The sequence below is a fragment of the Globicephala melas genome, chromosome 6, assembly GCF_963455315.2.
Source record: "Globicephala melas chromosome 6, mGloMel1.2, whole genome shotgun sequence".
NCBI classification, from domain to species: Eukaryota; Metazoa; Chordata; class Mammalia; order Artiodactyla; family Delphinidae; genus Globicephala; species Globicephala melas.
Window position 1 is genome coordinate 23,044,465 of NC_083319.1, and position 17,259 is coordinate 23,061,723.

Genomic DNA, 17,259 nt, shown 5'->3' on the forward strand with positions numbered 1-17,259 from the left:
CCTTGTTAAACGTTTCTTGTATTTTCTCCGTTCTATTTCCAAGATTTTGGATCATCTTTACTATCATTACTCTGAATTCTTTTTCAGGCAGACTGCCTATTTCCTCTTCGTTTGTTTGGTCTGGTGGGTTTCTACCTTGCTCCTTCATATGCTGCATATTTCTCTGTCTTCTCATTTTGCTTAACTTACTGTGTTTGGGGTTTCCTTTTCACAGGCTGCAGTTTCGTAGCTCCCGTTGCTTTTGGTGTCTGCCCCCAGTCGGTAAGGTTGGTTCAGTGACTTGTGTAGGCTTCCTGGTGGAGGGGACTGGTGCCTGTGTTCTGACGGATGGGGCTCGATCTTGTCTTTCTGTTGGGCAGGGCTGCATCCAGTGGTGAGTTTTGGGGTGTCGTTAACTTAGTGTGATTTTAGGCAGCCTCTCTGCTAATGGGTGTGCTTGTGTTCCTGTCTTGCTAGTTGTTTGGCATGGGGCATCCAGACTGGAGCTTGCTGGCCGTTGAGTGGAGCTGGGTCTTAGCATTGAGACAGAGATCTCTGGGAGACCTCTCACCAATTGATATTACGTGGGGTCTGGAGGTCTCTGGTGGTCCAGTGTCCTGAACTCAGCACAAAAGGCCAGAGCACCAAGACCCTGTCAGCCACACGGCTTAGGGAAGCCTTCAGGCAAACAGAAACATCGTGAACAGAGCGCACACCTATAGAAACCCTCTGGTAGTTTCCATTCCTTTCTCTATCTATGTATTTTAAATTTATTTAATAAACTGTATTTCAGGCATCTTAATTTGGTCTGTGAGCTTTCCTATTCCAGGACTTCTGGGATAGCTTGCCTGGTAGAGTACTTGAAGGCTTCTGCAGCCCAGGGTAGTTTTCCACATTACAACATATATAGTAGAAGGAAATGATAAATTTCAATTGGAGCTTAGTGAAAACAAAGATGTAATTTTTCCCCATCCAAGTTCATGGATGTGTTCAAGTTCCAGTTTGTGGAGGAGTTAAATGCTCTAGTCCTAAGGCAAGCTATGTGGCCTGCTAGAAAGCCAGTGGTTACATTTGTTACAGATTTTTAGAGTATTTTTGATCAGATAGCTATTGTAATGGGGAAAGGATAGCCTAACCTTTATGTGCCAAGTAGAAATTTTATCTGTTTGAGAGGCTACCTCACTATATACATCAGGAGTCCTTTCTGACTTTCAAAAGAAAAAGTCATGGTCACCTAGAGGTCAGATTCCTAGACCACATGCATCACTTGATTGGGATATTAGAAGTACAGGAAATGAGGCTGGTCCCTCTTAACTCCCCAGAGTGTCCCGGAACATGTACCCCCAGAATTAGGATATCATGGTGTTTCCTAATTACTGTGAAACTTCTTCTAGGTCCTAACCTGGGATCCATGAAATAACCCTGACTTCCCCATATCAGTTAAATCACTTTATGTTGGGCAATTCTCTCAACCTCACTGAAGTTCAGATCTTACATTTATAAAATGAGGAAATTTGCATTTTACGTATTCTAGAAGGTGAACTTTAGTACTGCCAGAGCTGTGATTACAGTTATGACAAAGATGAATCTCAAGGCAGCCTTGGGCATTCTTGCTGGAAAAAGGCAGTATACTTACTTAATGAGAATTTTATTTCTGGTCCAGGAAATTTCAGGCTGAGGATAGGATTCCACTGCACACATGAAAGTAGCCACTTCTTCAACTAAGGCATCCACTGTTTCAAGAGGAGTGGTGATGACAGGGGCTGAAAGGAGAGGAGAAATCAAATGAGAGCATTCTACAGTACTGCTTACTAACTCTTCTGTAAGTAGTCAGAGGCCACCACATACCTGAATGAGAATGACATTTCCCCATAGTAGAAATTTGCCAAAAGGAAGGAAAAATTTTGTGCAGAGGATTTTGTTGCTACTTCTAAAGTAGGCATTTGAGAATCAAAAGAGAAGGCTCTCAGGAGAGTCGGACTTAGATTTATTATATATGGGTAGAGGCAGATCCAGGTTGTGTGAAGTTCAAAGTTATATAATTTAGGTGTTCTTTTTAAGAAAAAATATATAAAATTATTAATACAAAATGTCTGTTGCCTCCCTAACACCAATCAACTTGAAGGGAAGTGTCACTGAAGGGAAGTCAAAGTGAAAAGAGAAAACAATCTTAACAATTCCTGTTTAAAAACAATTTTTCCCAAATTTTGTTAAAACGTATGTTTATATGAACACATTGCTAGAAACCACCAGAGGTCTTAGAAGGGGGCTCCTGTAAATGAGAGGCTTTGAAGGTGAAGGTTCATCAGATTTATAAAGAATTCACATCTGAATTATGAGTAGATTAGAAAAAGACTCAATAATAAAAAGACAACCCAAACAACAAATGAGCAAAGGATCTGAACTGACCTGTCTCCAAAGAATGTATACGGATGGACAACAAGCATGTAAAAAGATGCTCAACATCATTAGCTATTAAGGAAATGCAAACCAAAACCTCAGTAAGATACTAGTTTACACACACTGGAATGGTTATAATAAAAAAGAAATATAACAACAAATACCGGCAAGGATGTGGAAAAATTAGAACCTTTGTGCATTGTTGGTGGGAATGTAAAATGGCACAGCCACTGTGGAAAACAGGATGGTGGTTCTTCAGATAAGCATAGAATTAATATATGATCCAGCAATTCCACTTCTGGATATATGCCCAAAAGAACTGAAAGCAGAGACTCAGATATTTGTCCATCCACGTTCAAAGCAACATTACTCATAGTAGCCAAAAGGTGGAGCAACCCAAGCGTCTGCCAACAGATTAATGGATAAACAAAATGTGGTATATCCATTCAACGAAATATTATTTGACAATAAGAAGAAACAAAGTATTGATACATGCTACAACATGGGTGAAACTTGGAAACAATAAACTAAGTGAAAGAAGCCAGTCACAAGAACGACATACTATACAATTTCATTTATATAAAATATCCAGAATAGTCATTATCTGTAGAGACAGAAAATACATGAGTGATTGTCTAGGAATTGGGAAGAGGATGGAGGGCTTAGGGAGTAATCTATGGCTAAGGAATGCAGGATTTCAAATAGGTGTAATAAGAATGTTCTAAAATCGATTATGATGATGAATGCACAGCTCTGTGAACCGTATGTTTTACCCAAAGAGACTGGTATGTGAAGTATATCTCAATAAAGCTGGGGGTTTTGTTTGTTTTTGCTTGGGGTGTGTGTGTGTGTGTGTGTGTGTGTGTGTGTGTGTGTGTGTGTGTTACAAAAAGAAAGACAAAAGGAAGAGAGGCCATAAACATGGTCCCTCTCTCCTCCCACCTCCATGAAATGAGGGTCACCTGGCTTAGAAGAATTGGGGAGGAAAGAGAAGTTAAGAAGGATGAGAATGTGTTGGTAAAGGGATGCACCCCACTTCAATTTACAAATCTGTGAATCCCACCAAAACAAAGGGGTGAGGTCCTGGTCACCTCAAGGGTTTGATGGTGTGAGAGAGTGCCGGCCCCTGTATTTGGGTGAGTCTGAAAATCTACCCCATTGTATAATCTGATTTAAAATAATTATCATCACTGCTTTGTTATTATTTATCAAATATTTATTTACGATTTTTCATGGAGCAGGCACTGGGTTGACTAGAAGCAAAAAGATGTGTAAAGCACATCTCTGCCTGGTAAGAGTCCACAATATAGATGATAAGGTAGGATAGATACATAAAATGATCAGCTATAATAATCAGTTATGCCTGCTATCCTGGCATAATTATTAATAGTACCCCCATACTCCAAAAATACCTGAGTTTGGACAGTAAATTATATGGTCATTTTAGTTAAAATGCAAGGTGCCTAGGAAAGCCAAGTAAGTAGTGTGAGCAATATTTTAGATGCAGGGTAGGGGGTGACAGCCCCATAAAACAAGAAAAAACTGGCACATTGGCCATTTAACAATGCATCCAGGGCTTCCCTGGTGGCACAGTGGTTGAGAGTCCGCCTGCCGATGCAGGGGACACGGGTTCGTGCCCTGGTCCGGGAAGATCCCACATGCCGCGGAGCGGCTGGGCCCGTGAGCCATGGCCGCTGAGCCTGCGCGTCCCGAGCCTGTGCTCCGCAACGGGAGAGGTCACAACAGTGAAAGGCCCGTGTACCGCAAAAAAAAAAAATTAAAAAAAATGCATACAGTGTCTAAATGAAACTTATTTTTTTCAGTAAACTCAGAGGCAAACTCATTGGCTGAGAGTAAGGGAAATGGTGGTTGGGAGTGTCCACTTAGCCCATATCTCTTTCGTAAGTGTTATTCTTTTCTTAAGGTCCAGTTTAAGCATCATCTCCTCCCAATCTCCCTGACATCCTAGATAGAACCAAATGCCCTTTTCTTTAACCTTGGGTCATCCTATATATGTCACTCATAGCACTTGCCACACAGATGCTATTAGAATGATTTATGTCTTTGTCCCACACTCAGTTATAAAAACCTTAAGCTTTGGGTCAGGGACCATGTCTCAGACCTCTCTCTATCTGGAGGGCTAGCACACTGACTAATGTATTGTTTAAATGAACCAAACTCTATTACTGAGGCCTTTATAAAAGGCATAAATTTTTTAAAAGGTTGAGAGGAAGTAGGTGAAAGAAGAGGGCAGAATTTTTAGGTGAAATGACGTCTTTTATATCTAGGCAGCAAGGCCCCCCTTTTCCCAACTTTGCACTAAAATGACCATTAATATATACAGAATGCTGTACAAAGAAATAAAGAAATTAAAAGTATTAAAGAATAGTTAAGAGACATAAAAACAGACAGGCACTAATAAACTTCTAACGGAAGTTCCAAAAAAAATAAAATAGAAGAAATGTCACAGAAGTAATATGTAAAGGGATAAATCACTGATCATTTTTCAAAAGTGAAAAACAAAGCAGAAATATTCACATTGAAAGTTTCCACTAAGCATCAAACCAGATAAAGAAAAATAAATTTATCCTTAGATACACTGGATTAAAACTGTAGAAAATTTAAGATCAAGAAAATCTTAAACCTTACTAGAAAGAAAAGATCAGTCACCTTAAGAAGAATGCCAATTAGGCTAACCTGATATTACTTGGCAACAGTTGATGCCAAAAGGCAATGGACCAGTATTTTTAAAAGGCTGAGAAAAAAATAACTGTTAGTCTGGAATTCTATAGCCAGCTTAGATAATCATTTTTTTTTTTAAAATGAAGACAAAGTAAATACACAGACAAATACTGAGAGTATTTACCACTGAGACCTTCTCTGAAACAGTTACTGAAAGTATATAAACTCCATAAGAAATAACTTGTACCCCAAAGAAAGGGGCCAGTGATGAGAAACTGTAGTTAGCATAGATGGTGGTAAAAAATAATTGCAATTTTCGACACTGTGGAATATATATTTTTTAAACTCAATAATTTTTGTGTTTAAAAAAAGAGTGGAACTAGAATTCTAGACAAACAATTATAAGAAGAAAGTTTAGGGAAGAAGTTCAGCAGATTGTTAAAACATTCTAAGTTCTTTACCGTAAGCAGGAAGATGACAGAAACACTGAATAACTCTAAACACAGGGAGAAAATATATGGTTAGAGACATATTGTTAAAATTTCATTAATGCTTACCACTAAAATAATAGATTAAAACCCCAAACTTCCAGAGTAGCAGAAGAAAAAAGAGACTAGAACTGTATCAATTAAAAAAAAATGATGAAGAAGCAGAAAAGGATAAATAAGCCAAGAAAAGGTATAGTTAACAGAAGACACAAATTAATGTGGAAGAAACATGGCCAAATATATCAGAAATCACAGTAAACACCCATGGTATAAACTGATCTATGGAAAGGCAGACACTATCATACAGGGTTAAAAAACACAAAAGACATGCCTAAATAAATTAAAACAGAAACATTGGATATAAAGAGAATGGAAAATATATACGAAGTAAACAAAACAAAGTGATAAAGCAATAATGTAGTACTAATATAAGAAAAAATGGAATATGAGGTGATAAGTAAGCCTTTAAAGAATGAAGAGAAATACTACTTAATGATAAAAGGAGCAATCCATCGGGAAGATACAACAATCATGAAGCTTAATTATTTAAAAATATAGACTCAAACAAAGCCCAGACTAAAATTAATATTACCAGAAGATATTACAATGAAGTAATAGGCTACTAAATTTTTAAAGAAGATTACACACACACACACACGAGAGTGGAAAAATGAATGAGTAGCAAAATGTTATAATCATTTACCTCCTAGTTGTGAGCATTGTGTGTAATTTTGTATTTTGTTTTGCCACACCTTACAGCAAAGTATTACAGGAAAATACTATATAATATTTTAAAATATATAAAATTAATATAAAATATTAAAATTAATATAAAATATTTTATATAAAATATTAAAATTATAATTTTATATTATAAAGTTATGTTTTATATAAAATATAAAATATTAAAATTAATATAAAATTTATATAAAATATTTTATATAAAATATATAAAATTATATTATCTTTGTAATAAAAATTATAGGACATAAATCAGAAGGCCACAGAAATGTTAATTTTCCAATGCAGTGGAAGCAAATTTGTAATGGATAACACAGTTTGAGAAAGTCAGTCTCTTAAGAAAGAAAGCAGATTTTTCTAAACAACTAATGAATGAAATAAGCAATCAATTGCATAATCACATAGATATTGAGAGATTAAAAAACAAAAAATATTATAGTAAGGTCATGGGATGCAAGTAATGATGGTTAACTGATAGTATTGAATGCTTTCATTGTTTAAAAAGAAAGCCTGTTGAGGAACTAGACGGTAAGAGGTTCTAGCACAGGACTTGAATTCAAATCCCTGTCCGTCACTTACTTCCCACTCACTTAACTGGTTGCCTTGGCATCTTCAGCTGTAGACGGAGATAATAAAACCACCGCATAGGCTTGTCATGAGGATTAAGTAAGTGAATATACATAATGCATTTAACATTGTCCTTGGTCCGTATGGAACACTCTGTGTTATTTGATTCCTATAATTTAGAGACAGAAACCTGAACTATTCAGTTGTTCTCCTGGTTGCTGTATTACCTGCAAATTACCAATAATACTTCTAGGAGTCTATCCCAAGGAAATAATCCCCAAATGGAAAGGCATATAGATGAATTTCACTGCACAAAAATAGATTAATTGTACTAAATTGTACTAATTGTGTGAAAGTGGAAGAAGAGTTAGGCACACAGCTTTGTCTTCTAGCTGTGGTCTACTGGAGCTGGCTTGTACTGGCTTGCAAGAGTCATGTGTTAATTTCTCAGAAATTTAACAAGATAATGGAATAGAGCCATTATTAGAAACTAAATTATATAAATTTGATTAGATAAATTGTGTTAAAAACAAAGTAATAATACTCAACATTTATCACTTTCTAATTATTTTTCTATATTTTACTATTATCTATGTTCTTGTGGTTATTTACATCTAATGTCTGTAGAAATTGTAGGTGTGCTACTATACATCTCCTCCCAACTCAGTGTTTATTGGTACCTGGAAATTGGCTGTGACTGGAGCACTTACACAGCAGTCAACAAATGTAACATACCAGGGCCTTTTTTTCCTCAGAGAGGCAAATGTTCAACATATATTAGCAACTGTTATCTAAACAGGATACTATTTACACAGTCACTGCAAATGGTACTTTGAAGATATGATATAAAATATGCTCATGCTTTAGTGGCAGGGAGCAGAATTGCATAAACAATCTTATTATGATATCTTTTTTTAGGATATGTAGAAAAAAATGGAAGAAAATATATCAATATCTTTACAGTCCTGGAAGTGTAGGTGATTTTCTCTTTTAAACTTTTGTATATTTTGTGTTTTCAATATCATTCTTAATGGCCATGAATTATTTTTACCCAAAGCTCCAAACTTTATTCATTAGTTTCTTCTCATTCAACATGCAGATGCAGAAGTGACAGAGTTAACAGACATATTATCTTTCCAACGAGGCAACACAAACTCTGTTGAGATCAGTTAAGATCAAAGAAGTAAATCTTAGAATGTCTTGATAAACTTAGACATGGAGAAATACATGAGCTCTTACTAAGAACAGCTTCCCTTAATGTTCAGTGGCATGACAGTTTCATGTGAGATTTGATTCTGTTTTTAATAATTTTAGCATCTAAAACTGATTAAAAACCTGCTATCAACCATGCATTATACTTTTCATTCATGATCTCATTTATGTATCACAACAAACGTAAAGGCAGATACTTTTATTATTCCCATTGGCAGATGAGGAATGAGGGCGACGAATTGTTCAACAACTTGTGTAAACAAAACAAAAGCAGGAAGTGATAGAACTGAACTTCAAAGTTAAGTTTGATTTAAAGTACCTATCTTTTAACTCTAAGGTATACCATGTCTTCAGTGTGGTACTAGTTACAGAAAGGGGAAAAACATGATTGACACCAATATCAATACCTATAGACAGAGTATAGTCAGTTAAGTCCACTTTGCCCATATTCCAAAATTACCCAAACAAATCTGCTTTCAGATTTTTACTGGCACAATCACATAGTTGTATTTAATGACATTTGTTGACTCAGCAGACCGTCTCCTGTTTGCTTTCATTCTACTATCCAGCTTTCATCTCAGCCAGGGCCTGTTTAAACTAGGACACTATTTCTTCCCTCAATCCAAGGACCACATGAACAACAAATACATGAAAATAAACACAATGCTTTTCTGTACCCAAAGAGTAACTTGACTTGGATACTAGCTGCTGAGAAGGATATGATATTACCCTTTTATGGGCTCTAGCACATGGCCATTGACATACCAACTTCTGATTGACCAGCTGCTGACTGACATAACCAAATGACTGAATAAACAAAGAAGTCAGGTGTATTTGCTCCTTTCTGTTCTGGTATAATTAGGGCTCAGACTTGGAACATATTCATGCTTTTCTAACATCATGAATACAGTATTGTTTTTTCGGTATGACAAAACACTTTGGTGTCGGAAATTTTTCAAATCCCCCAAAGAAAGAGGATGTTCAGTACTGCTCATCATTTGGCATATCTTAGAAACTGACACATTTATTCTGCTGGTGATGTAATCAAACATAAGTTATTTTTTATTATGATGTCTTTGGAACTTGTAAGGGTCATTGATCATCTCAATAATTATTGTTATCTCACTTATTAATACCGTATCATTAACTCTTTGTCACAGAACACACTGTTGGTCCTTGCCTTCAGGAATGACACTGGGGACAGGCAGGTAGGAATTCTGGGTCAGCCTGTTAGAATTTCTGAAATGACCTCTCCTGGGGGGCATTCCTTTGGGATTAAGAGATGATTTCATAGGGACTCATCTAAAATGTGCTTGTTCCCCAGAAGTGATCACGCCACCAATCATTGACAATCCTTAGCATAGTACATAACACTGTAAGTTGAGCACTGGTAGGTCCTTCATTTTAGGAGAAAACTGAGGCTTACAGTGACTACATGCTTTCCCTAAAGACACACAGAAAGGCATTGGGGACTAGAAAAGGAACTCGATTGTAACATTCTCTTCCAGACCTGCAATATCCTTGTTTCACTTTCTTCATTATTTGACCTAGACGACATGGTATGTTGCCAGATAATCTCAGCTCCCTTACTCTCTAGTCCTTTAGCTGCACTGACCCTGGAAAGTACCAATCTTGAACTAATCCAACCAGCTGTCTTCACTGCTCATATGTTCATAAAGTATTGTTGGATAAAGTGAAACAACAGTGCAGATCAGGACCATGATGGGCATGCAGTCTCCAGTCCCAGCGGGTCCTCAGCATGGACATATGGTCCTTCTACATTATCGGATACACTTCTCTCATCTTCCTGAATGGGACCATTTCCTTGAGGTCCTCTAGGCATCCCTTACTTGTCACTTTCCCCCAATAATCTCACGTCCTATTTCACTGAGAAGTTGCCTACTTCACCTTTCGAAATATGGTAGAAATCTTGCCATTTCTTCTCTTTTTCTGTTCTTTAAGGTCAATAATATTTAAAGCAACTGTGTTTCTGCAAACGTGGAATGAGTCACTCTTTCAATATACGTTAGTATAAAACATTCATCCAGGACTTGGTATCCTGGATTTCAATGACAGCTGTGCCTATCTGACTTAGTCATATGTCGAATTTGTGAATTCTATCCCTGTAGACATACGATTTAGAAGAAGAAGTTACTAAAATATACCTCAGGTTAAATCCCTTGAGACTCAAGAGCTTCTCGGTATGGTAGTTATGGGGTAATTTTAAAACTGGAATTTGGACGGGAGTTCTTTGTGCATAGCATGTTAACAAATTCAGGGCTGCTTACATGAACTACTATACTCCTACAGAAAATCCCACTGTACACTTAATACTCCCTGATAAAGCGTTAAATATTATCGAAGAATGTGGTTAAGGCGAATGTTCAGTGAAATGTTGACTATTTTCATACATGACAGTTTATAAACTTTTCCTCCTTATGGTTTGATACTGAGCTCATGATTGAAAGTATTACTAGTTGAAATGATTCAGAAAGATAGTGACTTTTCCCTCTGTCTTTGAATATTAGGAATATCAATTAAATTAAAACTATAACGATACACTATTAATTCTACAAAGTTGGTTATTAATTTTATGGAGGAAATCCTATGCCGATGGTTGGAAAAGAACCCATGGAATACTCTTGCAGTATTTTAATTGTGTCGGTTTATTTTGTGATATATTATGCTGCAGACGCCTTGATTCATTCATGCTAAAGGACTTAGGAAAAAGGTATACCATCTAAAAAGCCTCTTCCCATTATTGCCTTCTGCCAAGAATAGAGAAAACAACTAGAGATATTTTGTGTAGAACAATTTCATTACTTTCAATAGTATTAAAATAATCACATATTACTGTGTTTTTTTGTACCAATATATCCCATGTACTTCAACATTTAAAATTTGAAGGATTGTGTTTTCATGATAATGTTTATTCTCAGAACTGGTAAGTGTAGTTAATGAATGTTTGCTCCTCCAGGCCTGGTGTTTTGGCTAAGGCTGATGTTAAACCCATATTAATTTACATTTTTTAATAATACTCAAATACTCTCTTTGAGTAGGTAGGCAAAAATATTTTTTTGATTTTACAGTCTAATTAAAGCAGTAAATAAATTATGAACAAATAAACAAGGTTGGGGTAACAATCTGGTTATTTTATTTAGAAGTCAGGGTCTTGGCTTTGTGACATTTATGCCACCATTTTTGAAGTTTTCAAAATAAACAGTGTGCTTCATCTGTAAAGTTTGGAAGCTACAAATCTTCTCTTTCTAGAATATAAATTAGGAGGTTGGGTTTGGTTTTTCTTTGTGCACGAGATTCTAATTTGGACCAGAAAATCAATTGTCCTGCTCCTTGTAAGACTGGATTTCAGTAAATTTTAGTATTTAACCATGTCATTTTAATGTAACTTCATGGTTTAGAATAGCATAAATAAATCTATAACAATCCATAAGTCCAGACGTCCAGGTGCTGCCTTTCCGGACATCCGTTGTATGATCAGGAAGTATTAAAATAATCTGAAGCCAATGTTAAGTCTTTCTGGCTATTATTAGCTATTTGGAAAGATCTAGATTCTCTTTTATCTGGAGCTACCTTAAAGTATTAGTTGACAATTAGACATTTAAATACATTTGAAGATACTGTTCTACTCATGTAAAATAGAAAAAGAAAGCAACAAAACAACATAAGTCTATGAAATCCGACCGTTTGTGAAGAAAGCTGTATCTTGTTAGCATGTGAATTTTGACCTTGTGGTTCCAGAAATTCTAATGAACCACAAAATCTAAGCTATGTTTCCCATCTACATACAATATATTTTAGTACCTTCACTTATCTATACAATACAAACCTGTTCAGTTCTTTGGTAAAGTAATATGAAGGGAAAATAATGCATTTGAGTGGGTCATAAATCACAGAACCTTTTTTACTCTACTGTAATACATTTAATTTGAAAACTCTGTAGTATCATTCAATCTGCTTTCTCGTGTCTTTGTAAAAAGATTTCAATGAAGCCCCCAGTCACTTCACAAGTCACCTATTTTCCTATCTTTCTTCCTGATTTGAAATACCCTAGTCTCAGTTTCATAATACGCTGGCCAGAAACTGTGGACAGTCTTGCTACTGCAACAGGTGTTTGTCAGTTTCTTAAGTTGCTTTCCTTTCCCCTGAGGTGGTGTTATTTCCGGTACATTCCAAAGGCTCTGAAAAAAACCTTTCACAGTCTCTTGCCAAACCAAATCATGGCTCCAGCCTCTAAGTTATTGAGAACCCATTGTTCTTCAGGCTTTTATCTTATAGGCACTTGTGTGCGTCTTTCTCTAATTCCAATGTGGGAGGAACTAAAATATTGATTAAGAGTTTTGCAAAGCTGAAACTGAAAATGGAAATGATTTTTGTCCAGAAGCAAACACTCTGGATGTCTGGGAGTGCGGTTGATTATATTCCCGGCAAACCTGATGTGAAAAGGTTTTCATCATCCATTTAGACCACCCTGAAGTTTGACATACACATAAACAAATGGACCTCGATAACTTGCAGTCTACCTGCTAATGTTTCCCCTATAAGCGAGGGCTCCACATTCACTGAATGGCTGAACTTTTTATTGCAGAACCTAAGCAGAGGAGGGATAGCAGTAGAATGGAGACCATCAATCAATTGCTTATTTATACAGTTTTCTCCCTCTCCATATACTGCACCCCTACTTCACCAAGTAAAACCCAAGCATGCCATAATATGAATCAGTCATGATCGGAACACACGCATGCACCTCAGAACTATGATAAGGCAAGAGAAGACAAGATTGCTCAAACCAACCTTTTGGAAGTTTCTCAGTCCCGCTGAAGGCAACCAAAGTAAGAATATGTACCAGTGGAATGTTGACAAGCTCTCTCATGATTAATCCAGGCTCAGGCAGCAGAAAGTTCTTTCTGGACAACACAAGGAAAATGCCCCCCCCCCCCCCCAGTTTACATTTTAAAGCATAGTTTGTTCCAAAAGGGTCGTCTGCTAATGACTGTTTGTGTCAGCAGCTCCACTGACTCTAAGTATAATCAGGAATTCTCAGACTTGGCTGTAATGATGGACACGGCCAGCTGGTGAGTATCCACTTAGGCCAGTAATGCAAGTGTAGGGCTGGAGGAACAAGGGAAAGAAAATCCCTTTAGAATCCCTTTTAAGACAGTGGTAGAAGGACAATACCAGATGCCTTTCGCAACCATCACTGGATTCCCCGAGGTATAGTTTTCCTGGTCTTCTGAGTCAGCTCACCATCCCTCCCACACTCACCCCAGAGCCCTGGGCATATCTAATCATGACTCCTCCCCATTTCTCACTTCCCCCTCCCACATCCATCCCGTTAACAACTCCTACAGATTGCACCAACTCGATATTCCTTGATTTCCTCCCCTCCTTTGATTCCAGCTAGTCTCACCCTATCCCAACCTCCCTTTCAGACATTCATCTTCTTGGAATGACAGTGGTAACCTCCTGTCTGTTCTCTCTGCCTTGTGTCCTACTGTCCTCTAATCTCTTTTCAGATCGCCTGCCCTACTCAAAAGTCTTCAGTGGCTCTTCATCATAGAAAAAAAAATACAAACCTAATATGCCGTAGGAAGGCTCTCTGGACTCTGCCTACCTGTTTAGCCCCATCTGCTACAATCCATGCCTCTAGTTTAGTATTTAGCAACCTGGTTCCTGTATACAGCCTTCCTGCCTCCATGAATTGTTCCTACTGTTCTCCCGTCTTGGAATGCTTTCCCCTCCTCTCCACCCAGTTAATATCTATCTCAGCTTGATCATCATCTCCTCCTGGGAGCCATCCTGGACCAAAACTCCCACATCTTCCCAAAGTTGCATTAGGTTTACCTCCTCTGGGCTTCTCTGTCATTGCACTTACCACATGGTTTTAAGATTTTTTTCCGCTTGTGTTGGTGTCTCCCTCATTCTTTGGCTTCGTGAGTCCACAGAGTCAGCAGCCATGGACTGTCAATTGCAGCAGATTCTTCCAAAATGTTCTCTTATGCAAATTGCTTTTTCCCACTGGAACAATGTGTCTTGGAGACTTTTCCATGTTAATGTACAGCACTACCTCATTATTTCTATTGGCTACACAGATTTCTAAATCGTGGATGTATGATGGTATATTTAACCATGCCCCAACAATGTATGAGAGAATCCATTTCCCCATACTCTCGTCGACATTTACCTTTGGATTTTTACATTTAAGTAGAATAAAAAGGGTATGTCGTTGTTTTCATTTACATGTATTCCACTCTTACTATTGGTAATGAGAATTTTTCAGGTGTTTCTTATTCATTTTCCTCTTCTGTGGCTTTTGTCTATTTTCCTCTTAGGTCATTTTTCTTTTTCTTATTAATTTATAGGAGTTTTAAAAACTACTCTGGTTGTAAATAATTTATATCATTGGTCCATTGTATATTTTGCAAATATTTTCTGTGTAGAACAGCTCTACTACCTAGCCATCGTGATTGCTTCAGAAAAGGGCTTAGGGCTCAAGCTGGTTTATGGCTCAAGGTCTCCATGGTATTTTACTGGACCTAATACAAAATAAGCTCCTCTTTCTTAGATCACCGCCTGTGAGGACAAGGAAAGCCAAGGTTGTTGGAGGTTTCATGCTTCATTAACAAGAAATAGTGTGCAAAGCCAGAACGATCCATTGGATTGCCTTGTTTTTGAAATTAATAAATTCCTTTTTATTTTTTTTGCTTGGCTAATATGAATTTGATTCCTTAAATTGCAATCCAAATAATCCTGATGTAATTTTAATAGAAGAGATATAAATTTGGTGTAGTTTCTGCTGTGAGAATACCCTGCGGATGCAACGTACTTCGTGGGAAACTTTGACATTAGCAGGATGAGCACTTTTTTTTTTATGTGAAATTTAGGAATCAGCAGGATGAACAGAGTGGCTGTGGTTCCCATAAGCAACACTAGGGAAAGCACAGGGTTTCAGAGATTTGGGTGACTATAGATTTATGAGCTAAAGTTAAGCTCAGGATCACCACCAGCTGTTAATAAAGGGAAGTCCAAGGTGAGTGATTCAAGGGGCCTCTATTCAAATGTCCAGGAGGAGGATTTGCGAGTGACCACTCTCCATCCTCTTCCCCTAAAGTATAGAACAAGCACTGATGGTGCCCATTTTGAATCCAACAGGAATTGTACCCTCTAGACCAGTGACCCCAGGAAATTATCCCCTACTTCAAATTCTACCACAACCTGAGCCTGAAGGTGACAACAGTACTGTGTGAAGCTAAGGGGAAACAAAACTCTGTTGAGGGAAATCTAGAATGTGTGGCTGAGGGCTGGTTTAAAATGAATCACTCTATTTCTGTTTTGCATATAAGTTCATTTGTATCATTTTTTTTAGATTCCACATATAAGCGATATCCTACGATATTTTTCTTTGTCTGCCTTACTTAGTATGATCATCTCTAGGTCCATCCATGTTGCTGCAAATGGCATTATTTCATTCTTTTTGACGGCTGAGTAATATTCCATTGTATAAATAAACCACATTTTAAAAATGATACACATGAACTTACATGCAAAACAGAAATAGACCAACAGACACAGAAAACAAACTTATGGTTACCAAAGGGGAAGTGGGGGAGGAATAAATATAGGAGTTTGGGATTAACAGATGCAAACTATTATATATACAATGGATAAACAACAAGGACCTACTGTATAGCACAGGGAAATATACTCAATATTTTGAAATAACCTATAAGGAAAAAGAATCTGAAAAAAATATATATGTATGTATGTATAACTGAATCACTTTTCTGTATATCTGAAACTAACACAACATTGTAAATCAATTATACTTCAATTGAAATAAATAAATAAAATGAATCAACTGTTGGCTAAGAGAAGCCCCTGGAGAGTGTGGCTTAGGCGTGGACGCTGCAGCAGCTCCCAAAGTGTAGCAGCTGGAGGTCGTCAGCCAATCATGGTCCTTGCAGCAGTTTCTTGGAACCTGGATAGAAAATGGCCTTCCATCCTATACTACAAGCAAACCTATTCCTGGTAAAGCAGGCTCATTCAGCCACAGCGAGTGGAGACTGGGTGCCAGCCCGTTATTTGGCTTCTTTCTTGGGCATGTGGGGAGTAAATGGGGCTGATGGCCAGTCTTCCCTTCAGTAAAATGCACTCAGTCACCAGGTAAGCTTGTCTTGCCACCTCTGGTATCTCTGCTTCTTCATCTCAAGAGCTGGCCACGAGAGCAAGCAGCACCATGCTGAGCCATATCTTGGACTTGATGCCAGAATTCAACCATACAGCGGCTGATGAGGCCGGCCCCATTCCTGCTGGAGTCAGCACATCCCCCAGCTAGTGCCGCTGGTCTGCACCCTGCTCTCATACATCTGCTGAGGCTTGGCAGGGAGCCCCTTCTAATTATCACAAAGGGCAATGACCTGGTTCTCTGCCTCACTGGTCGGCAGACAGTGGTTCAGAAGTGCCACACGGATTGCCCTCTCCAGAAAATTCCTGGGAAGTCAAAGGGATATTCTAGAGTTCTATTTTTTACAAATGGATTTAATGTCTGATTAAATATTAGGATGGCAATTAGAGATACATCAATATTCTGGGAACATATACCTTGTAAAATTGGGAGGGACTCAAAATGTTTATTCAATCAGTGAATGAATTATATTAACTACCTACTGTATGCTGAACATTCAGCAGGAATCAATGGAGGAGGAAACAATGTCTGGTGATAGAGTGAATATTATACAATAACATTAATAATTAACTAAGTTATAATCTGGAGAGATACATTGTACTGTGAAATTATATAAGAATTGAGCCTGACCTAGTCTGAGGGCTCAAGAAATGCTTCTCTGAGAAGATGCTAGTGAGGCTTAAACCCTGCAGGATAAGTAAAAGTCAGACAACTAAACTAGGGACGTCTGGGAGTGGACCATAACAGGTAGTGGGAGAAGAATGTGGAAATGACCCAGAACATGAAGGATGTGATGTGATGGAAAGAAAAAGGGTCAGTGTGTTTGGAGTATAGAAAGTGAGGGTAAAACCTACAGAGGCAGGTAGAGGAGGTCATTCAGGATCTTGTATATTTCAGTAAGAACTTCATTCTAAGAGCAGGAATAACTCATGGGAATGTAGATCACAAATAAAGCTATAAAAGTGAATCAGCTGCGCTAAGGGGAGA

The 17,259-nt window shown here is 37.7% G+C and overlaps 1 protein-coding gene across 5 annotated transcripts in view; it reads right to left on the reverse strand.

Annotated features, from left to right (window-relative positions):
• Nucleotides 1-12,960, reverse strand: part of MUSK (muscle associated receptor tyrosine kinase) — a 91,786-nt gene extending 78,826 nt beyond the window's left edge. For all 5 annotated transcript variants that reach the window (XM_030858394.2, XM_030858392.2, XM_030858391.2 and 2 more), the window contains exons 1-2: nt 12,882-12,960; nt 1,616-1,742 (exon numbers count right to left, since the gene is read on the reverse strand). In XM_030858394.2, the coding sequence (XP_030714254.1) occupies nt 1,616-1,742; nt 12,882-12,960 (206 nt within the window). The remainder of the gene's footprint in view (nt 1-1,615; nt 1,743-12,881) is intronic.
• Nucleotides 12,961-17,259: the final 4,299 nt, after the last annotated feature.